The 23942-nt window shown below is 38.0% G+C and overlaps 1 protein-coding gene across 3 annotated transcripts in view; it reads right to left on the reverse strand.

Moving 5' to 3' along the window:
* Nucleotides 1-23942, reverse strand: part of LOC132274827 (protein NO VEIN) — a 48509-nt gene that overhangs the window by 12887 nt on the left and 11680 nt on the right. For all 3 annotated transcript variants that reach the window (XM_059776168.1, XM_059776167.1, XM_059776169.1), the window contains 5 exons: nucleotides 16125-16229; nucleotides 12631-12808; nucleotides 9747-11509; nucleotides 8555-8767; nucleotides 1812-4082 (listed from right to left, as the gene is read on the reverse strand). In XM_059776168.1, the coding sequence (XP_059632151.1) occupies nucleotides 1812-4082; nucleotides 8555-8767; nucleotides 9747-11509; nucleotides 12631-12808; nucleotides 16125-16229 (4530 nt within the window). The remainder of the gene's footprint in view (nucleotides 1-1811; nucleotides 4083-8554; nucleotides 8768-9746; nucleotides 11510-12630; nucleotides 12809-16124; nucleotides 16230-23942) is intronic.

Consider the following 23942-nt stretch of genomic DNA (forward strand, 5'->3'; position numbering starts at 1 on the left):
AGTTGCATGGGGAGGAGAAATGTGGTCTCCAAAATGCAACTGAATAACAACAATACCTAAAACTCTACAGCAAATTTAAAAACTCAAGAAAAGGGCATGTTTTGACATAAAAAAAAAAAAAAAACTGTAACAACAAATTCGCAATGTAACCTCCCCATTGTGGTCCAATTCCTGCTTCATTTTGTTACTAAAAACGGAGGAGGAAATTCAGTAGGCGCATGGATAGAAAGAAGGTTGCAGGATTGTTCAAAATTCCTTCGCAACTTCCTGGACATTCATACTTTGTTGAGCCTGATACATAAACTGTCTACTCACTCACAAGCTTGGGTATGAAACAAGCAAGTCATTTAGCAAGCTACTACTATTTGTCCGAGCTCAGTGAGCAGGAAGCAAGAGTTTGCACTCATGACACAAGACAAGGTTCAGAAAGGGTCGGTCACTAACGTTTTAACTTAAGAGCACCACAGAGAAAAAATGACGGAAATACTCTGAAGTGCACAACATTCTATTCTTACCTCTGGATAGCTTTTTGAAAAGCAAAAATAGGATAAATTCGGTGCTTTGATTGCTTTTATTAAGTCGCCATTTTTCATTTGTGCAACCATTTTTTCTCTTTAAAATATGAAAATGAAGTTATTACAATCCACAGAAAAATATATACAAAGGGTGTGCACTTGATAAAGGCTAGTCTTACATTCATATATCAGCTCCGTTGTGGTTAATTCGTTTCATCCATAGATGGACCAGGTTCTAATCATACAAGCTATGATTCTTTTGGCCTAACCCAGCATTGCCATTGATATTTGGGAAACACGTGATTACCCACGCCCAAAATTCATTCCCCAAAAAAATTACAAGGCTCCCAATAAAAAATGTGAAAAATTGAAGACACAAGGCAGAAGCTTATATTATCAGTAGATTACAGAACAAGCACATAGAAAATATTATAACAATTTAAGGGTAATGGAAGAGAGAGGCAAATTCTTTAACATAAAAAAGGCCATTGGAACAAGAAGGAAGTCATTAATGATCTAAAGACAACACCGTTTAATAAGTTAACTCTTACCACTTTTATCTACAATTACAATATGTTTCTCTTCCAAACCAGAATAAAATATAAAATTAAATGACCGGTATCTTAGTGAGTTTTAAAGTATAATGGATGCAAGAAATGAAAGCCTTCTGCCAAGCCGTTGCCCAAATAATATATTTATAAGCCACCTATGCAATAAATTAAACACTTTAAATTGACTATCATTGTAACTAAAAAATTAAGCACTTCAAATTGAATATCATTGTACTTAAGAGCCTTCACTAATGAAAATACAGTTAATTCAAAGAAGATAATAAAAAGGAACTCAAACTAAAACCCAGCTCAGAAAAGCCATTTCCAAGCTATTTGGGATTCCAAATTCGCCATATGGTTCTATAACCACATGCTATCATATTTTCCATACTATAATCCATGTAAGTTTTGCCCAAGCATCTCCCATATATTGGCCACAATACACCTCAATGATGCAATTATCGGTTTTCGCTACACATGGACAAACCATCATATACTCGGTTTTCTCTCATTTTATCTCCAATTAATAAGGGGAAAAAAATGGGAGGTACTGGTTGAGAAAAAAAAAAAAAACTATTTCCATTCAAAAGGATCCAAATGAGAACAATTAGATAAAAAGAAATAAAACAAAATAAGAACGAATATACAGGCAACAAATATGATTTATAAGAAGGCATTAGGCTAAAATAAATGCTCTAGTAGTAAATTATGGAGCATTTCAAGTGTATGAATTCCTCAAACCAACCTTTGGAACTGCATATGGAACAGTAGCACCTAGAATTGAGCGGACTGCATCACAATCGTAGAATAAATCTTTAGGATAGTGAAGTTCTTCATTTATACTCGACGACACCCACCGATAATCGAAGAGGCTACTTATGAATGAAGATTTGAACGATCTGCTATCCCCAGTAGAATTAAGATTGCAGTAACCAGTAACTTTATCACAAAAACAATCATCCCATAGTGTGTCAAGCAACTCCAAGAGGTATTTAGACCTTATCCGGTCACCACTTGAGGACAATCGGGATAACAACTGAATCAATTCTTGTGATTCCCAGTCCTTGGCAATTGACCCAGGGGAAATCATGTCCCAATCCAACATCATTTTCTTCACATTAGCATGAGATATATCAGTAATACTCTTCTCAGTTAAAGCAACATGCACAAAATCCACGATGCCTAATTCCTGGAAGAATTGCCTCCACTTCATCATCCCACCAGAAAGTGATTTGATAGTCGGATGTGTCAAGTAGGACACATCAACCTCATGCCATTTCAAATCCATGCCATCAACCAACTTATTTACTTCAACAGGATTCCCAAATGCTTTATTGAAATGAATTGGGACTTCAGCAGGTCGTTTATAACCATGATTTGTCAAAATAAGAGCTTTATTATGCAACTCTGAGATTATGTACCCCCTTTCAACACGACAGTCGGGGCAAATTGATTGTAGGTGGAACATTACAAAGTAGAGGTATTCTATCATCAAAGTTTTATCCCCTATTGCCATTCTGTCATTAGAAATCGCTGGCAAGATGTGCATCTTTACAATTTCATGTGCAGACAATCGTTGAATACCAACTAGATGAAGCATCCTTGTAAGGTTATCCACCACTGACACGTCATAGCATGAGACATCAACAGCCGCAGCACCAGCAAAAAGGGAAGGACTTACTGTCCGAAGTTTACCATACAACTTTGGGAAAGCTTTCAGACCATGCTCATTATCTAACACCGTGTCCAAAGCATCTGAAGGTAACCAAATTGTACCTTCATTAACTGAACCATAAGTACCATCTGAAAGAGGAATGAACGGAATTTTTTTAAGGTTATTTATAAGATCTACCTCCGTCCCAGAATTCAGGGATGTTTGCATTGAAGAACGATATAACATTGTATAGAGAGTATTGAGCCAAGAGGACAACCAAACAAGGCCAACTGATTTGAGACCATTCTCCGTATGACACAAGCAAGACAGAATTTGAAGTAGGATTTTGGGTCCATACTCCTCAATACCTAGTGCCCTCGCTAATGAATCAGATAGAACTATATCTTTATCCAGTAATCCAAGGCCAAGGTGCTCTTGAAGCAAGCTATCGGGCAAAAGGGTGCGAGCTTGCTCATTCCAATTTCTTAGAACTTTGCATGGAGGGACCCATTCGTGATTATCCCCTTCCAAAAGCAAGCAGTTTGACATGCGTAATTTAGAAATAATCATTCGGGGAAGACTAGAGAAAAATCCATGCACCTCCCCTACAAGGGGAACAAAACTCATAAAAGCTGCCACAGCCTTTCCTGGATTCTCCCTATAACAGGAAAGGGCACAAAATGATCTCTCTGCACTAACAAACAAATCAGGGAACTGTGACAGTAACCACTGGTTCCACGGACTATTTCCATCAACTTCTTCTCTAGACGAAGGAAGAACAAAATCACCTTGGAGGATAAATTTTAAACCATATGTTCTTAGGGGAAGAAAAGCAAAAACAGGCTGTTGTTCCAGATGTGGGATGTAACCTCCATTGCCTGATTCCTGTAGTGTAAATGCAACTGAAATTTCTGTTGTTTGCACATCAGGACGGATCACATCAGCTTGCAACTTTTGAGATGCTACAAACCAAGTCATTTTCTCATTCCCAATGGAAACCTTTGTAATACCATCCCCCATAATTTCTTTCCTCATGACAATGAGTGTATCATCAAGCATGTTTCTAAACTTAATACAATGAAGGCGGTGAAGAAAAAGTAATAAAGATGGATGGAGATCTGAAAACATAGACACAATGCTGGTCATAGCAGAACCTTCTGATAATTTTGATTTGAAAGGAAGAACAACGCAAGTACTCCAACAATTAGTATCCATTTGATCAATGTTGGCAGATGCCAGCCTTCCAAACAAATCAATATCACAAGGAGGTATAACTGTTGGCAAAACAAAACCAATCTGACCTTCACTTATATCAAACTTCACATGAAACCCGTTGGAGTGAATTTCTGGAGCATCTGTCACCTGCAGAAAGACCAAATTTTTTTGATGAGAACAGAATATTAATAGAATACAACCAAGCATGAAATCATACTAGAACAATGAACAACTTTAGTACGCTTCTGTCTGTTTCTGTCAATTTATATAGGGAAACTATCTATTAATCCAAGGATATATGTTATTTGCAACTATTCCAACCATTTAATTCATCATTCAAAATATAATGAAGTTCAGGCAGAAAGATGAATTCCACAATTCAACATTGTTCCCACAACAAATATAAGAAATGAAATGGCAAAATGAGAAATTGTGCAGTTTTACTCTCTAATATATTTTTGCTTAGAGAGAGAGAGAAAGAATTGTACAGTTTTACCAAATGTAAAGCGAATAGCTAATAAGACTTAAAAGATCATAGGGGCCAGGAATTGTCAGGTTGTTAGTATGTGAAGGCAGGGATAGGAGGAGCCTCGGAGGTATTCTAGTAGTCTACCTCTTCGCCTGCTTTCACTTGAGGGAAGCAACATTAGATGCTTTTTCATAGGCCACTAAAAGCATTCTAACTTTAGTAAAATGCTCGGACTTTCAAGCAAGAGAATGCAAGATCAAATACTGAGAATAAACACTTTACATAAATAATGTCAAAAGGTTAGGCATGTGTCTAGTTCACCTTCCCAGCACCCTCGGTTAACGAGGATCACATTGCAGAACGACCCATTTTCACATAAAGAACAAGCTTGAGACTAAATAAAAATTAAGACAAATACTTCCAAAGTTGTTGCTAATAATTTTAGACCAAATTAGTCCCCAAACAAACACAACTTATTAGTATAAGAAATGGTTAATTTACAATTAACTACCTAAGGTAACATGTGACAATATTACATGTAAAACATAACATAAAAAATTCGCAAATCACCAACTATAAATGATCAGGATTGCATGAAAATAATTAATTTGCAATTGAATATAATTTTATTAAAAAACGGACCAGTTAGCTATAACATACATTGTACCCCGAGTCAATATAAAAAATAAAGACCAATAATGATGTATTTTGAGAATCCATCAGACAAGAGTCACGAGATATATATTAGTTTGCATACTGAGTTCTACAGAGAATGAAATAGTAGTACATGGCTTGAAAATGTATTCAAATAAAATTTTGTAACCTCTTTAATTACATTACAAAGAAAAAAAGAAGAAGAAAGAAACCAACAAGAAAGAAACCAACACCTACTGGTCAAAATGAGTCTGAACGGCTTGATTTAGTTGTTAAATTAGTAGACTAGTCAATACTTATAAAAAAAAAATAGTAGACTAGTCAAATCAAAAGGTCATTGCAAAGTTGAAACGATAAAAATATTTTGAAAAAAATCATCTTAATTAGGACATGTAAGAGGGTCTCTTCATTTTACAATACTATTTGGCCTTGGGTACTAACTCCTCACTTTTGAAAGGGGACACAAGAATAATGTTAAAAGAATGCATTATATAATTGATAAAATATGAGCAAAGCAGAGATCTGATTAGTACTGCAATCTAATAAGGATTGCTCGGTATATTCAAATCATAAAACTACAGGATTGTAGGATTCAGATGGGATTTGAACAAAAAATGACGATGGGGAGGAGGATAACGAGATAGAGCATGCTATAAACTTTGCCTGATCAAGCTTAAGGTTGAATAAGTTTCTTTTTTATGTAAATTTAAAATGATATGCGGCTAAAATAGTTTTATTCATGTTTTTAAATGTTTTGGGAGTTCATGGTATTTCTAAATTGGTAGAAGATGTCCTGTAGCAGTAATATTCAAGAGATTTATTGAATCGCAGAATAGGTCAAAATTAGACATTTAAGATTTGCTCTTAATGGTCAAGTTACTCAATTTTTTTTTGAGAAACTGACGAGAATAAGAATATCTGAAAAAACACAAAAAATAAAAATGAAAATAGTCAAGGTATTTTGTTTTTTTATTTTTCATTTTCTCTCCTGTATGTTTCTTTATTTTTTGTCAAATCCGTAACAAAAAGGGGGAGAAATGGTTGAAACATGAGATGTTACATTAATGGGCATAGATGTGTTAAATGTGTTTTGAGCCATATGTTTTTATAAAGCTTTGTTACTACTTCATTGCTTCATATATCAAGTTTATATTTTTTATTTCAGTATTATGCTTGGGTATGTTTGTCAGGTTTGAAATGTGTGGGCAACAGAGCGTAGTTTAAAGTTGATCAAGATCTAGTTGATTGGGTCATTTTATTTATTTCTTTTCATGTGCATGTAGGGGTGAATGGGTTTCGCTTGAGTTTGTATTTCTTATTTATGTACTGTTTTATTTTTTAGTTTTCATTTGTGGAATTTCCAAAGGGGGAGATTGCTAGGAATGAGAGTTGTGTGTTGCCAATTCCTTACTCAGAACTTGGAATGTAGTGTATTACAACCACGGAAATTGAGAGACATGAAAATCAGGCGAAATATTGCCGTTGATAGACATGTCTTGTTTGCTGACTGTTATCGGCAGGTTTTCTTGGCATGTGCGCTTTCATCGAAATTTCCAAGACTGGGAACTAGATGACATTTCTGGGTTACTGGATCTATTGTATAGACAGGAGGTGGATTGTGGAGGTTTCGACTCCCTTTTCTGGGTGCCCTCTCCCCAGGGTAGATTTGATGTACATTCCACGTTTTGTTACCTTCCCGGATTCTCAGGGGTTGATTTCCCTTGGAAGATGGTTTGACGCTCAAAGGCTCCACTCAAAGTGGCATTTTTCTTTTGGACCGCAGTTTAGGGTAAGATTTTGACGCTTAATAACTTGAGAAGGAGAAGGCAGGTTACTGAATTGGTGTTGCATGTGTAAGAAGGATGGTGAGTCGGTGGATCATCTCCTTTTGCATTGCCCCGTGGCTCACAATTGTTGGAGTCTTATTTTTGGCTTGTTTGGCGTTCAGTGGGTTATGCCACGGTCTTCGAGAGGATTGATTGACGCTTGGAGAGGTTGTTCTGTGGGATCCCATGCCCGTGATGGTTGGAGGGCGGCACACTTTTGCGTTTGGTGGTGCGCCTGGAAGGAGCGGAATAGAAGATCTTTTGAAGGGGAGGATCTTCCATTGGGGTTTTGAAATTTAGAATTATTAGTTTTCTTTTTAGTTGGGCGAAGGGGACATATTGTAATTTGATAAGAGGAGATAGTTAACTTTTTGGGATCCTTGGGCCCATAGGACCTTTTCTGTTGAGCTCCGGCCTTTGTGTTGTCTACGGGATGTGTTCCTCTTTTGATCGCTCTCTAATACATCTTTACTTATAAAAAAGTAAAGTGGCTTCAAATAATTTTCTAAACTTGTTTCTAAAAATTGGAATTTATCAAAATTAAATTTAATTGAAAAACGGGATGCATCAATGGAATGGTCAATTGGTCAATGGATCTTCAGTAAGTCTTGATTGATTGGTGGACCGATTAAAGATTCCAAGGTCGCCAGAAGGATAAATTAGTATGCTGACAAGGACCAGAGGCCGTTGAAATTCCAGGTTTAAGACAAAGTATTGCTGAAACTGACTCCACAAATCTGAAAAAAAAAGAACAGTAGCAAAACAGTGCACCATGGGTTGGCTATAAATATGAGATTATAGTCAGTTGAGGGTATTTCTAATAATCCCTAAAAGCATTTTCCTATTTTAGAGAGAGAAAAAATCATTATTCTCAATCTAAGGTTTCGTTAGCTTCATCTATATGTGATTGAGAGTGCTGCGGCAAAAAATAGATCAAATACTGCAACAAGAGTATATCAACTGCTCTACAACAGGGCATGAGGATTAAACAGACTATGGAGAAGCAGACTCAGCAGTTGAAGGATCTGGGGTGGTTTAGCATTGAGTCTGAATTGGGAGCAACTAAGTGATTCTTGCATTAGAGTTTAGTAACTTAGTCAGTAACATCTTTCTCTTATAGTGAATTGTTCATGGTTGGATTAAATCCAATGATTTTTCTTCTTTTAGGTTTTTTCATGTAAATTTTTTTGACGGCTTTTCTATATATAATTTTTCTTTTATATGTTTATGTGAATGCAATTGAGCCTTGAATGAAACTAATTAAAAATTTCAAATTAAGGTTAATGATTAATTTAAAAGCTGGTTAGTTTCAAATTAATATCCATAAGATCTCTTCCACCCGCCCCCAATGCATGAAGTCAGAGCCTTGAGTAATGATCCCAAATTTCTCAAGTAGGACAATATATCTTAACTTTTGAGAACATCATCTAAAGGGCAAGGAACAGATGTTGACTACATGTTTAGATAAACATATTAATTGCTAACAAATGTTATTTTAATTTAATTTCCGAAAAAAAGTTGTTATAGTTCAATAAAATTCCAATATTTCCTATTCTTTCCGTGTTGGTCTTTACAACATATTGCCTTCTCTAATTTTTTATTCACACAATTTACAGTTACGTAAAAGGAAAGAACCAAAAAACTAAGTAGCAATATATCTTATATGATACCCGGAATACTGATTTGAAGCCAATGCCTTTCTTCCCAATATATCCAGCACCAGATCCCTTCTTTGTTGAATTTCCAACATCACAAAGTGCTCTGATGTTCTGAGCAGAGAACCCATGTTCATTATTTAGAACAATAATGCCAGCCTCTTGAAGAATGAAAGTCAGAGTTGGTTCCACATTTCCAGGGTACACATTGTCATCAGCATTCTGAACCTGAAGCAACATAACAGAAAGTAAGATGCAATCAAACATCATGATTTTCCTGGGAAAAAGAGAATCTATTTTGCTACTAAAGTAATAAAATATAATAATAAAATGGCAATCATATTTAACAATAAATAGATTGCATTACTTTATTTTATGTATCAGTAGATTTCATTTAAGTCCACACCCTAGGATATCTACTAACATGAGGATTTGCTCAACCTCCCCAACTTGAACCATCTCATTTTTCCCCATCTCACTTAGCCTTAAAGGTTTTACCGCTAACACCTAAAACACCTTAACAATGGCTATCTAAGAAACTCATAACGCTTTCCTTGAATCACCAACAATCAACTCTAAAATCCAACCAATCTAAACTCCATGTTATCCTTAAACCCTACAAGCCCTTCTTACACACAATAAAATCCAAATCAACATAGTTGCCTTAGCTTAAGCCCACCATAAAATGAATCATAGATGGCTTTCTTATTGGTTTTGCAAATGTTGCCCCCTTACATAAGCCCACCATCAAACTCTCACACAGACTCGTGTGAAAACCTTGTATGTACGGAGCAGATTAGCAGAAAGATGGATGTGCAAAGAAACAAACAAAAAAAGGGAAAAGGAAACAAAACCAAAACCAAAAAGACTTTACCCCACATCCCTCAAAAATAAAAGCTGAAATTTTGAGAGAAAATAATTAAATCACAAAAGTATGCATATGTCTATATATTGTGTTAAAAATTTGACAACAAAAGAAAACCATATACAGCATGGGAGGCTCAAAAATCCACATCAACAATCATATACATAACTCAGCCTTGTCCCAACACATTAAGCAAAAAATATAAACAATATAAGAGGCATCAAAATGCACATTAACAGCTATAGACTCAACTCGACAAAGCCTTGTCTAAAGATATTAACTACTATTTTCAGTACAGAAATCCTACACACATTATAAAAGAAAGAAAAACAGTACACTTACAAGTTCCAGAAGAAAATGTGAATCCTGAGAATACAACTCTTGTGAAAGGCAATGGAGTGCTCTCCCTAAACGAGCATGCTGCTTCTTCAGCATACTCCTTTCCAAATCTGAAAGACTTGGATCCAAACCAAATTCTTGACGCCTAATAGATTCAATAACAAGGGCAGCATCCTTATCTTTTTCAAGTTCAGATATATGTTGTACACAATCATCCCCAAAATCATCACCAGAAACCGCTACCTTGTTAACCATGTGACAAACTCTAGAACTGTTTTCATTATGCGGTTCTGTCGTAACAACCAATCCTCTTTCAGCTTCAGAGGAACGCCTCTTAACTAGTGCATCTTGGATATGTATTGAGCCTGTGCTGGAACTAACAGGTTTTACTTGTGATGCTCCACCGGACAAATCAGTAACCATAGATGAACAAAATACACGGTAATCCTCAATCCATTCCACTATACCAAGAGATAATCCCACTTCATGAAGCATAAGACGATGCTCACTTTGCCTGCATTCACTCAAAATGGCTGCAGGAGCATCTCTGATAACAGATTGCATCCCCGAAAGCAATACATCTGCAGCAAAACCACATAATTCGATAGGTAGATAACCGAGACAATCAAGGAGAAACCTTGATGCAGCAGGAACCGCTCTATTAACTTTGTTTTTGCTTTTGTATGATTCACTGCTGAAAGTATAGGATGTGTCTTCATCAAGCAATCGCTGCCCATGCATTTCGTTTCCGCGCATGAGAAAATTCTGACAGTCAGTTACTTCCATTTCCATAGAATTTTTCATAAGGACTTCAAGAGCTTGCCGTGCATGGCATTTTAGAAGGGACACCGGAACGTGTCTTTTACCCCCATACAATGAAAACAAAGATAACAGTTCTACTGCAGTTTGGAAAGATGATCCCTGAAGAAAAGCTTCTAAAAATGAATCGACAGTTGCTGAATGATCAATCCGCAATACTTTGCCATCCTTTGTCACTAAACACAGTAGCTCTTTTGTATTGACCTCACTCAGCAACCATTCCAGAAGAGGACCAAGTGAAGGAGCAAATATAAGGTCCCAATGCGACCAAGAATGTAAATCTGACAACATTGGTGCTCTAAGCAAGACTTCAATTGCATCCTTGCTTGTAACAGAACCAAGGTTTCCTGCCTTAAGGCCTACTCCATTTATCGCCCCAGTATTTTTTAGCAAATCTTCCTCCTTATGAGGCAATGAGTCTCCAATGCAACACTTTTCTAACAAAGTTGCAGAGAATAAGACACAATTAGAAATTGCACTGCTTTTGTTCTCTCTTACACCATCCAGAAAATCTTTCATGGATCCATTTTCCACTAATTTGAAACTGATTAATGGGAATTGCCTCGTAAGCAGCACAGAAATCTCCTGTCTGGTTATGTTTTCATTTTCCCATAAGCTATTTGAAGCTTGTGACAGTAGTACAGATAACTGATGATGGAGCATGTAAACCTCCAATGGGGACTTTTCACATCTGCCACCAGTCAAGCACTTCTGCAATGCTTTAGGTAGTAGAGACTCGTGATTCTCTAAGAACATAAGAAACTCCCCATAACCAAGGGACTCAAATTCCTTGACAGAAAATTGCTCAGTCAGCCAAAGCTCACATTTGCGAAGCTTCCTCAATAAGGAAAATTGTTTCTCTAAATATGATCCAACATTGTTCACAATGTCATCATCAAGCTCAAAATATATAGCAACTTTGTGGACAATATCTTCAAGAGTGACATCTGCGGAATGTAGATTATACATCAGAAAGAACTATTTAAGTTCCACAATGAGTAAAAAAAAAGAGGGCTAAGAGAAGCCTCTAAACAGTAGCAGATAGTCTAATAAGAAATGCTACTCTCTAAGAAGTCAAAAAAAATAATAAGCACTTCAGAAGTTGATGATCATCCCATTGGAAACCCCAGGAAAAAAAAAAATTCCTTTGAAAAGTCATTTTATTATATTCATCAATTCATTTATTAATAACTTGGTAATAGTAAGAAAAAGGGATAACTATCCTCTCCAGAGCACACGCGCTTGCGCAAGAGAGAGAGGAGGAGGAAGAAGGGGAGTCGCCACAATATCCTACATTTCTAATGTAGAACAAGTGGTGGTAGACTACCTGGAGCACATGATCAAATTGTGGTCTTTTAAGTCTAAAATTTTAAGAGAAGTCTAATTCTGTGATTTTAAGTCAATTTCTCGAATTTTAGAATACAATAGACCATATTTGTATGTGATAGTACCAAGCAAACAAGAACATAAAGACCTTAAGAAACTCCCAGTACAAAAAGAGTAGTTTATTTTATCAAGTCATTGAGTTACTTATCAAAAAAAGAGTCATTGAGTCACATATTTTAATGGGATTTCGAGTGTTATATATAGAGTACTGTAATGCATAAAATCGGGGATTAATCTTCTTCAGGAAACTTTGTTCTTCTGTTCATCATGGCTTCAAAGCCCTAGCAGATTCTAGGATTGGATGGACCCTTCAGGTTCTACCTTTATTCTTTGCACTCCTGTGTCCATTACATTAAATGTCATGGCAAACAGATGCTACTAATTGCCCTCTAGAGGAATCTCAGGAGCTAGTTTCTCAAATCCTAAGAGAGTATTTCAAACTCAAATTAAAATTAAATTGTAAATCTGTCCAGTCAGTCAGTCTTTCACAGTTCACTGAGATTTGTGGATTTTCATTAGCCTAGATGGCTACTAAGGTTGTTTTCTGTTTCTGAAGGTTTTAAAGCTAGTGATTGCATAAAATTCATGAGCACCAAAAGTTCTGCATTCTGGTGTCCCTTTTTGCCATTCCAAAATTCCTGACATTTCAAATCCATATTTGGAGTAAGTAAACACGACTTACTGCACTTATGCTCCGAAACATGCTCAGCGATGACCGGTGCATCCTTCTCAGTTGGTTCAACCTCAATGTTTACATACTCAGAACATTTCTCTGGAAGTGTATTTGCTACTCCATACTGACCAAAATCTTGTAAGGTATCATACATGCTATCCCACATTCCACATTTTATAGACGTCACCTACAAAAGAAGCAAGCAACTCAATTATAATGCAAACAGTCGCATCACAATGAACCAAATTGCATATGCAGACCTCATACCAGACATTAGACGAGTGGAAATAAATGTAACAAATGTTAAAGCTACAAAAGAAACAAACAGATATCGAGTTATAAGTTTTACTCCAAGAATATAGAGAACACAGTCATCGTCAGCTGTCTACACTATGCCATTAACCAGGGAAAAATAAATCTCAATTGCAGTGATAAAATATCCTTTATAAACATTAAATATCAAAAGAAAAAATAAATAAACAGAAGATAGTATTCCCTTTAAAAACATATAAATTATCCCTTGAATATATTGAGCTATTTCGAACATATATAAGCAAGAGCAACCCAACTCAAATTACACCTCCAAAAACCATTTACCCATAAAGCAACAAGAAACAAATAATCAACTGATTACCCACACCCCAAGCAAATTATGCCAATAAAAAAAAAAATGGACTTAGGCCTCCTAAAGCATGTCATGATTGTTAAAAACACCAAATACATTTCCACGCCAAAGTTAAACAAGTCATGATTGTTAGGTCACATCAATTAAATTTCCACACCAAAATTAAACTTGAGATGGCAATCAAGCTTTCTAAATACATTTGAATGGGCCACGAGACCTCCCATGAATCTCATTAGTCATTATCACACCCCATCCTCTAGACTTGTTTGGAGACCTCAAGAAACCTCAATTCTACAGAAAATCCTTGAGGAGATTATCGTGGGAAGTGACACCTCGACTAGGTGCCTAGGTTGTAGGCAGAGCTTAGGGGGCTCAAAAAACCTCTTGATGTCACTTCATTGGATCCAAGGGGCGTTTGGCTAGGAGGCTGGAGTTCAGGAATCGTTGAGGAATGCTTATATTGCGGGACTGTTCCTCGAATGGGTCCAAAGAACATACGGAGGTTTAGGAGTGTTCATTTCATCAGTGAATCCGATCCATGCAGTCCGAATTGGTTTTTAGTCCATCGATTTGGTTGCAGTTTCAAATAAGTTAAATAACCAATCTGATCCAATTCGAACCGTTACCTATATTATATATATATATATATATATATAATACTCATTTACCTCAATTGTTCTATACATAATCATGAAGAATCACTTTGGTTTTTAGAAATGCAATATTAATATTTATTTCATTGATAAGATATGTTGTTCTTCAAATTCTTTAATATTCTATAACTCAATCTTCTTTTATTTGTTTTACAAGTTAGAGATGATTATATATTATCGTTATAGCAGTCTTACCAAGCTCCTAAATTTCAATTAATCTGAAGAGGCAGACTATCAAAACTAAAAGATGGACAATGATAAAGAGACTTTATCATGTAATTATAATGGATTATTTCATCTCAATCTCACATTGGACCAAAAAAATAAATTAAAAAACTATTGAGCTGTTTATAGAATCCCAAACTGTAAAACCAATCTAATCCAATCAGATATTCCACGGATTGGATCGAATCAGTTTAAGGCTCTGAGCCTCCCATTGAATAAGATTGATTTTAAATTTAATGAATCTTTTGGGATCAAATTTGTTTTAGTTTTATGTCTAATCCAATCCATGTGCACCCCTATGGAGGTTCACATTTCCTAGAGATAGCCCCATGTCCTAAACAAATAGTACCCTTTCCTTTTTTCTTTTCTTTTTTTGATGTCACAGTACCCTTTCTTTTATTGTTATTATTTCCTTGTCTTTTCATCTTGTTGCACTACCATAATTATATTATTATAGATTAATACTACCACTTTACCGGACATTGAGCATTGGTCTCACAATCTCCAACGCTCAATACCCCCATGGTTATTGAATCATCCACCATTATATAAAAGGCACCAAGCCTCTTGTGAGATCCCCTCACAGGACGCGGGAACCCCTTGTGGAGCTCTCTCCACCCTCTTGTCTATTAGGAGAAGCTTAGGAAACTGTCCTACCTTTTCTTATGCTCTTTGGATTTGCTTGGACTTCCACCTAAGCCAGCCACCCCCCTATTGTCGTACATCTGTCATATTGCAAATGATGTGTCCATCCTACTCATCCAACCCACCTCTACACACGTAAAGAAGGAAAATCCTATTTCAGGCAACAATGATCAAGGAGAAGCCAGCAACACCTTTGAGGTAGATACGCGAACGAAAATGTGTCCTGGATGTTGAATATATTTCTTGCAGAGATAAGCAGTGGGGTGAGGAAATGTTTAGCTAAGAAGCATGGATACAAACACATTGACACAGCAAATCTAGTAAAAGTAAGATAAGGACACAACAACAGCACATACAAACGTTGATACCAAAATTAAAGGTGGGCTTCGATTTTAGTAGCAATGAATGGATAGGACCATTTTGGCATCCGTAAAGGTAAAGGAAGACCCTTAAAGGTATGTCATACCGATAAGAGTAAAATCATAGTAATATATGGTGTTGGTATTCTACTGTTGTAATATATCCATGAAATCATAGTGGAATCTCTTCTCGTGTGTGGATGTAGGTCAGTTTTGGCTAAACCATGTTAAATCTTGTGTTTGTGTGTGATCGTTTTGTTAGCTTTCATTATATCACGATGTTTGCGGCTTGCGCACTTCCGCTGCCCCAAAAAAAAAAGGTGAGGATTTTAATGGGCAAGGGTGAAGAGGGGCTAATGGTTTAAATTTTGAATTTGGAAAGGATAATATATAAATAATGCACAAGTAAGGTTTAAAGGGCCACATGACATGTTAGACAAATTTGGGCCCTGGTGTAAGGGAAAAAAAAAAAGCTTTTAAGATGTGCTAAAAAGTGGAGACGGGCTATGGAACAAGGGCTGGAGTTTGGACCTTACAGATGAACAAAGTTGGGACTACTTTTTGAGGGTGGTAATATTAATGAGGCTTGAGCTCAACACCTTAGTCAATTTAGGCATATCAAGAAAACTAAGCTCAACAGCTGGATCAACCCATCTGTATTGACAGCATGCACGTTAGCCTGAGAAGAGGAAAATCTGCTTATTTTACAAGTAAAAATAGTAGTAGGATTACAAAAAATAGTTGACCAAGCATGCATGATCACATGAGAAGGAAAGCGGGAAAAATTAAATTTAACTATGAAGCATTAACCAGTTTTTTTTCCCCCAAATAGAGTAAACCACATTTGGGGGTCAATAGTTAAATTAGTCATGAATTTGAATCAGCCAAATGATGTTCCGGTTTAAAAAGCAGCATTCTGCTTGTTCAACATTTTAAGAAATACCAATCAACATGTGCCATTATTAGGAAGCAAGAACTTGACAACAATCAACTTACAGCAAGATTTAGTAATCCAACATATGGATATGAAGAGAACATCAATCTCAGTTTCTTCCTTCTTTGGGGTGATGTTTTATAGAATTGAAGCATCCTCTCAAGAACCTAAAAGTTACAAGAAAAAATCCAATGAGAAACGGCAGCACATGCTTATAAGGACGGCAACCACACATGCAAAACAAGAAAAGAGAAAAATAAAAAATAATAATAATAATAATAAAGGATCACATTGTTCGCTCAGACGCACACGCACATACAACAAGAATCACTTGAACATAACAATGTAATACCCTGCTCCGGAATCTTACTATGCAAATTATCAAAAACTTGACCAGCAAACCAACCACAGGAACATAGTATCCACCACATAGTGATGCATAGTACTTTTTTTTTTTTGATAAGTAGAAATATATTAGAAAAACGTTCAAAAGGGGAACGTGTCCCTAATACAAGAAAAAAGGTCTAAGGACCAATAGAATCCAAGAGATCAAAGAAATCATCAATCGAGGAGCATGTACTTCCTCTTACATAACAGAACAAAGAACGAAGAATATGAATTTTTAAATTAGCTAAAGACGATTCTTTTCCTTCAAAGGATCTGTTATTCCTCTCACGCCACAAATACCATCAGACACAATGTGGAATGATCTTCCAATAATCACGAGCTTGTTCTTTGACAGGACACCTTTTCCAAGCGTTAATCAATTGAGAGGAGTGTTTAGGCATTACCCAAAAAACGCCAAAAATGCTAAAAATAAAACTCCAACAATCATACACCACAGGACAATGCAAAAGAATGTGATCCACGGATTCACTATCATCTTTACATAAACAACACCAATTAACAATGATGTTGCCTCTCTTTCTCAAATTGTCCAATGTCAAAATCTTCCCCAATGTGGCAGTCCAAACGAAGAATGCGATTCGAAGAGGAGCTTTAGAGCGCCAAACAGACTTCCAAGGGAACTCAAGACCAACGAAATTGGAAAAACGGAAGAACATAGAGCGGACATCATACCGACCATGAGCTGAAGGAACCCACAAAATATCATCACCCCCTCTGCTAATATCCTTCTATCTATACAACGTATCCAAAAAAACACAAGCTTCCTCCATTTCCCAATCCTGAAAGAGCCGCCTAAACTGCACATCCCACGTAACTCCATTGTTATCAAGTTGATAACAATCAATCACGTAAACACGCTTATTGGCTGCAATACTATAAAGTCTAGGAAATGAGTGAGACAGCAACTGATCGCCGCACCAAAGGTCCTCCCAAAAACGAACATGTCTGCCATCACGAACTTGGAATCTAAGATGTGTGGAGAAAACATCCCAACCGTTCCGAATGAATTTCCACACACCAACACCTCCCGTAATAGTGACTGGAAGAGATGACCAGCCCCCACTCTCCTCACCAAAACGACACGAGATAACTCTTCTCCACTGACGATGACGTTCCCTTCCAAATCTTCATAACCACTTTCCCAAGAGAGCACGATTAAAAGGAACGATTTTTCGAATGCCTAACCCGCCTAACCTCAACAGTTGGCAAACTTGATCCCAATTAACGAAATGATACTTAAACTCTTCTCCCCTTCCACCCCAGAGAAAATCCCTCTGAATTTTTTCAATCCTTTCAGCAACAGAGCATTGAATTTGAAACAAAGATAAAAAATAGGTAGGAAGGGATGAGAGAGTACTCTTAATGAGTGTGACTTTTTCCCCCCTTAGATAGATACTGCTTTTTCCATCCTGTTAATCTTTTCTAATATCTATTAATCACTGGATCCCAATTCCCAACCCGTGTAGAGGAAACTCCCAAAGGCAATCCTAAGTAAGGAAGAGGAAAAGAACCAACTCCACACCCTAGGACAGCAGCTAAGGAGGAAATATCTGGAACATCCCCCACTGGGACAAGCACACTTTTTCCGACATTAATCTTTAACCCAAAAACCACTTGGAAGCAAGCGAGAGTGCACCTCAGATATTTGAGTTGAGAAACTTCAGCATCACAAAATACCAAAGTATCATCAGCAAATAATAAATGGGAAATCTGCATCTGATGTTCAACGTCTCTGCCAACTGTGAACCCCCTGATGTAACCCAAATCTTCCGCTTTTCTCATTAACCTGCTCAAACCTTCCATGACAATAAGGAAAAGAAAAAACGATAATGGATCTCCTTGTCGCAGACCACGCAAGCTAGCAAAAAAAACCCGCAGGTGAACCATTCACGAGCACAAAAAACATAACTGACGAGATACAAGTTTCAATCCATTTTATCCACCTATCACCAAACCCCATCCTCCGGAGCATATACAGAACAAACTTCCAATTAACATGATCATAAGCTTTCTCAATATCAAGCTTACACAAAACGCCAGGAACCCCACTTCTTAATCTAGAGTCAACACATTCCCCGACAATAAGAACAGAATCCAAAATCTGCCTCCCACCAACAAAAGCACTCTGTGATTCTGAAATGAGACCATCCAAAACATTACTCATCCTGGAGACAAGAACCTTGGCAATAAGCTTATACAAACGTCCAATTAAACTAATTGGCCGAAAGTCCTTAATATCAGAGGCACCGCCCTTCTTGGGAATGAGAGCAATAAAAGATTCGTTCAGAGATTTCTTAAATGTGCCATGAGAATAAAAATCCTGAAAGGTGCCCATCACTTCAGCTTGCACCACCTCCCAACTCTCCTTAAGAAAACACATAGTGAACCCATCTGGCCCTGGATTTTGTCCCCGTTACAACTAGAAAGTGCCTTAAGCACTTCCTCCTCCGTGAATGGAATCTTAATTCTATCACTATCCAACGTAGAAATAGAATTAAATGGAAGACCATCAAGAGTAGGTCTCCAATCCAAAGTCTCAGTGTAGAGCTGCTGATAAAAAGAGGCGATTCCCCCGCGCACCTCGTCCTCCCTCCACAATTCAGAACCATGGACCTGGATACGTCCGATGTGATTACATCTTCTGTGAGCATTAGCAAGTCTATGAAAGAATTTTGTATTACGATCCCCATCTTTTAACCACAAAGCCCGAGACTTCTGGCGCCACGAAATCTCCTCCATAAGAGCAATCTCAGCAAAAACCGCTTGGCAAGAAGCTCTTTTAGAGCATAAAGATTCCCCACTCTGTCCCGCCTCATCAAGACGATCAAGCTCAGCAATATCAGCAAGAACTCTATTCTTCTTCCAAACAAGATTCCTAAACACTTCTTTATTCCACCTCTTTAACTTAGTTTTAAGAAACTGAAACTTTCTAGCTAACACATAACTAGCAGAGCTTGTGAAATTTGCTTTCTCCCACCAAGACTGAACCTTCCCTTGAAAGTTCTCGGATCTAAGCCACATGTTTTCAAAACGGAAAGGAGTGCGTCTAGAACTCAAGCCACCACAATCTAAAACAAGAGGCACATGATCAGATGTGACTCTAACCAACACAGCCTGAGAGACATCCGGGAAATGCTCTTCCCATGTCCCAGAAATCATAAATCTATCCAACCGGGAAAAAGTAACCGGTTCCCTACCATTAGACCAAGTAAAGGCCTCTCCTTCCAATGGTAGGTCAATAAGGAAATTATTGTCAATGAATTCTGAAAACATGGTCATTTCTGAAGACCACCTACCCCTGTGGACCTCTCAAATGGGGACCTAACAAAATTAAAATCCCCACCTAAGCACCAAGGCAATGACCATAAATCCTTAACATAGCAAAGCTCTTCCCACAGGATTGGCTTATCTCTATCAGTAACAGGCCATAAACACCTGAAAACACCTACCTGAAATTGTCTTCCTCCATCTGAAACATACAAGACACAGAGAAAATACCCTTCCAACAATTCAAACTTGACAACCATCTTCGATCCCACATGAGAAGAATACCACCTGAAGTGCCTATTGCATTTAACACTTTCCAGTCCACAAACCTACCTCCCCAAAGACTCCTGACAATCTCAACAGTAATATCAGCCATCTTAGCTTCCTGTAAACAAACGACATGAGCACTCCACTTCCTCAAAGCTACCTTGACAACTCTTCTTCTTTTCGGATCATTAAGACCACGAACATTCCATGTTATAAGTCGTAGCTTCATTAAGAACCAAAAACAATCAATTCTCCTCCTCCTCACCACTTCTAGTTCTTCCCCTTTCTTTGGTCGTCCCATTCTTCCTGTCATAATTAACACAAGAAATCAGATTCTTCACTTCCTGTTCGCCTTTCCGCTGTGAATTTCTGACTTTGACTTCTTTTGTGTTACGATTTGGATCAGTACTACCATTTCCTGCAACAATTTCGTGAAGAATAGACACCCAAAGCTTCACTTACTACTCGAATATTCTCAATAACCCATTCCATACCCAGATCACTGGTTGTCTCCAAACAATCTGGCCGCACGACTGCCAGAGGTTCCATTAAATCCACTTCAGCTTGATCAAAGTCCGTCCCGGAAAAGGAATCATTAGAACAATGCTGCTGAGAAGGAACATCAACCACTCCTAACTGCAAATTCCCCTCTGTTTCCGAAGCATCAACTTCTTTGGGTGGGGTTCGCAAAGTCACCTCATGCTCAGATGATATACCGCTCAAACCTTCAACCGCAGCAAAGAGCCGAAGCTCTTTAAGCAAAGCTACAGCTGAATCATTATTCAATTTGAAATGCAAATCTTTCCCAACGCAAACGGTACCTCCATTGAAAAAACCCAACTCTGAGACCTTTGAGACATCCAACTCTGACCCATCACACCATGAACTTGAAGTCCCAATAAGACTTCTCTGTTGATTCAATACATCCTCCACAACATTCCAGTTACTTGCCACTCCACCCGAAGAAGAAGAAGTAGAAGTAGAGAAAGCGTTTAGAGAAAGATCAGAACTCAAACCTGTAGAAGAAGTGTGAGATCGTGCAACCCATTTTTGTTTTTCAGTCCGAGTCCACCGAGATCCATGGCGACCGACGTTCATCATCCTCCTCTCGGGTTTTAACAAATGATTTGAAGGCTTAACATGGGCTTGTGTTTCTTTAGGGCCAGTTTTAGTATTTAGGAAAGAAATAAATAAGGAATTAGGCCCTTTTCGTACCCTTCTATTAGGCCCAGACCTAATAGGCCCAACCTGAAGCTGCCTACTTTGACCAAATGAAAGTGGCCCTTTCTGTACCCGTTGAATAGGCCCGGAACCCAAATTCGCTCTGTTGGGTTTAGGCTGAATGAGCCCAAGATTGAAACCAGGCCCAGTCCTCCTAGCCTGTCTTGACATCTTATGGCCCAACACCCTGCCTTCCTCAGCCCGAAACAAATCCTCCCCTACCTTATCATCAAGAGATAAGGATAAAGCCGAATCTGAAGGGGCATCCCGTCAAGCACCACGTGTACACCTTTGCTGCTCATCAACGACGCGTTTGGCCGGCGCGTGAATCTCACCTCGTCGTCTACCTCCAATAAATTTCACTGCTTGCTGAATTTCACGATCCTTAAGCCACTGCTGAATTTCGAGAACCCCTTCTTTTCCTTTACTAAGAATCTCATTCCATTTCTCTTCAGACATAAGATGAGATCCGTCACTGCCTTCAAGACTCTCCGTTGAAGGAACAAGCTCCGGCGAAATTTCTTCCCAAATCGTGACCTTGTAACAGAAAGTGTCATCGTTAATAAACACGAACTTCGGACAATCACGACCAGATCGCACTGTTATCCGAACGCTTTCAGCATCCCTAGTCTCATCCGCATCAGATCTTACGTATCCACCACAAATCTCTCCCACTTCGACGAACAGAGCATGTCTTTTCCATTGGATAGGATATGGTCTGAAAATAACAAACTAGAGCCAAATAGTCCGCTACTTAGCGCTAATCTATCAATCCCAAGTGATGAACTAGGTATAAATCTAACCTTTGGCTGTGTTAACACAAAGTGATTGCCTTCAAACAAAAATATTTTCTCCAAAATTTGTGGACCTCAAGTTTTACCATTGTACCAAGCAATGGTCATATCAGGAGAGTAATATAGTCATCTGTTCAATCAGGAGAGTAATATAAAGTTACACATGCTCAAACCCACCCACCCTCTCTCTACCTCTCCTCATGCACACAAGTCCTGTAACCACCCTGTCCACTTCCAACTTCATAAGAATTGGCCATGGTGCAGCATCCCGTATCATGAGAAATTTCCACCGTTGCAACACTTGCATTAAAAAGTTCCCATTAATATAACATTATACATTGTATGGTAAAATTAATACCTAGAACATATAAAGCGAGGGCCAATAAGGTGGATAGGCTGCTGTCTTAGGTACATTGCTATAGGGGGTGAAGCAAGCAATATGAACATAGGGGAATGAGAAAGGCCACTTAAATTTTTTTTTTTTTTTTTATAAGTAAAGATATATTAGAAAAACGTTCAAAAGGGGAACGCCTCCCTAATATAGAAAAACGAAAAGCAAAAGCCAAACCTACGGACCAACAGAGTCCAATAGAACAAAAAAATCATCAATCGAGGAGCAAACGTTACCTCTAACATAACAGAAAAGAAAGCATAGAATAAGAGACTTAAGGTTTGCAAAAGACGATTCCTTCCCTTCAAAGTGTCTGTTATTTCTCTCTCTCCAAATACACCACCAAACACAGTGTGGGGCGATCCTCCAAAAATCACGAGCATGACCAGAAACAGGGCATCTTCTCCAAGCATTAATTAATTAAAAAGAGTGCTTAGGCATTACCCACTGAACACCAAAAATGCCGAATATGAGATTCCAGCAATCAGTTGCAACAGGACAGTGCATAAGGAGATGGTCCACGGACTCACCATCAGTTTTACAAAGGCAGCAACAGTTAACAATGATAGTACCTCTCTTACGCAAATTATCCAATGTTAGAATTTTTTCCCAGGTAGCTATCCAAACAAAGAAGGCAACTCTAAGAGGAGCTTTAGATCACCAAATACACTTCCATAGGAAATCATGTCCAATAAAATTAAACAAACACAAGAACATGGATCGAACTTCGAATCTACCATGAAGAGAGGGGGTCCACAAAATATCATCACAACCTCTGCCAACATCCTTCTGTCTATACAACAAGTCCAAAAAAACACAAACTTCAGCTATCTCCCAATCCTGAAAAGAACGCCTAAACCGCACATCTCACGTAACTCCACTGTTATCAAGATGATAACAGTCAATTACGTAAGCATGCTTATTCTCGGCAATGCTAAAGAGACGAGGAAAGGAAAGAGACAACAACTGATCACCACACCATAAATCTTCCCAAAATCTAACATACCTACCATTTCGAACCTTGAACCGAATATGGGTGGAAAACACATCCCAACCTTTCCGAATGAACTTCCAAACGCCAACGCTCCCGGTAATAGAAACAGGACGGGAGGACCAACCTCCACTCTCCTCCCCAAAACGACACGAGATAACTCCGCCATTGACAATGACGCTCTATACCGAATCTCCATAACCACTTCCCCAATAAGGCTCTATTGAAAGGGACCAACTTCCGGATACCTAAACCGCCAAACTTCAACGGTTTACAAACCTGCTCCCAATTAACAAGATAATACTTAAACTCCTCTCCTTTTCCACCCCAAAGAAAATCTCTCTGAATTTTTTCGATTCGTTTAGCAATAGAGCACGGGATCTGAAACAGAGATAAGAAATATGTGGGAAGGGACGAAAGAGTGCTCTTAATAAGAGTGACCTTCCCCCTTTCGAGAGATATTGTTTTTTCCAACCCGCCAATCTTTTTTCATACCTGTTAATCACCGGATCCCAAGTCCCCACTATCCTGGAGGAGATTC

Source organism: Cornus florida, unplaced genomic scaffold, assembly GCF_030987335.1.
Source record: "Cornus florida cultivar Cherokee Brave unplaced genomic scaffold, ASM3098733v1 CherokeeBrave_3.0.0_Hap2_Chr09, whole genome shotgun sequence".
Taxonomy (NCBI): Eukaryota; Viridiplantae; Streptophyta; class Magnoliopsida; order Cornales; family Cornaceae; genus Cornus; species Cornus florida.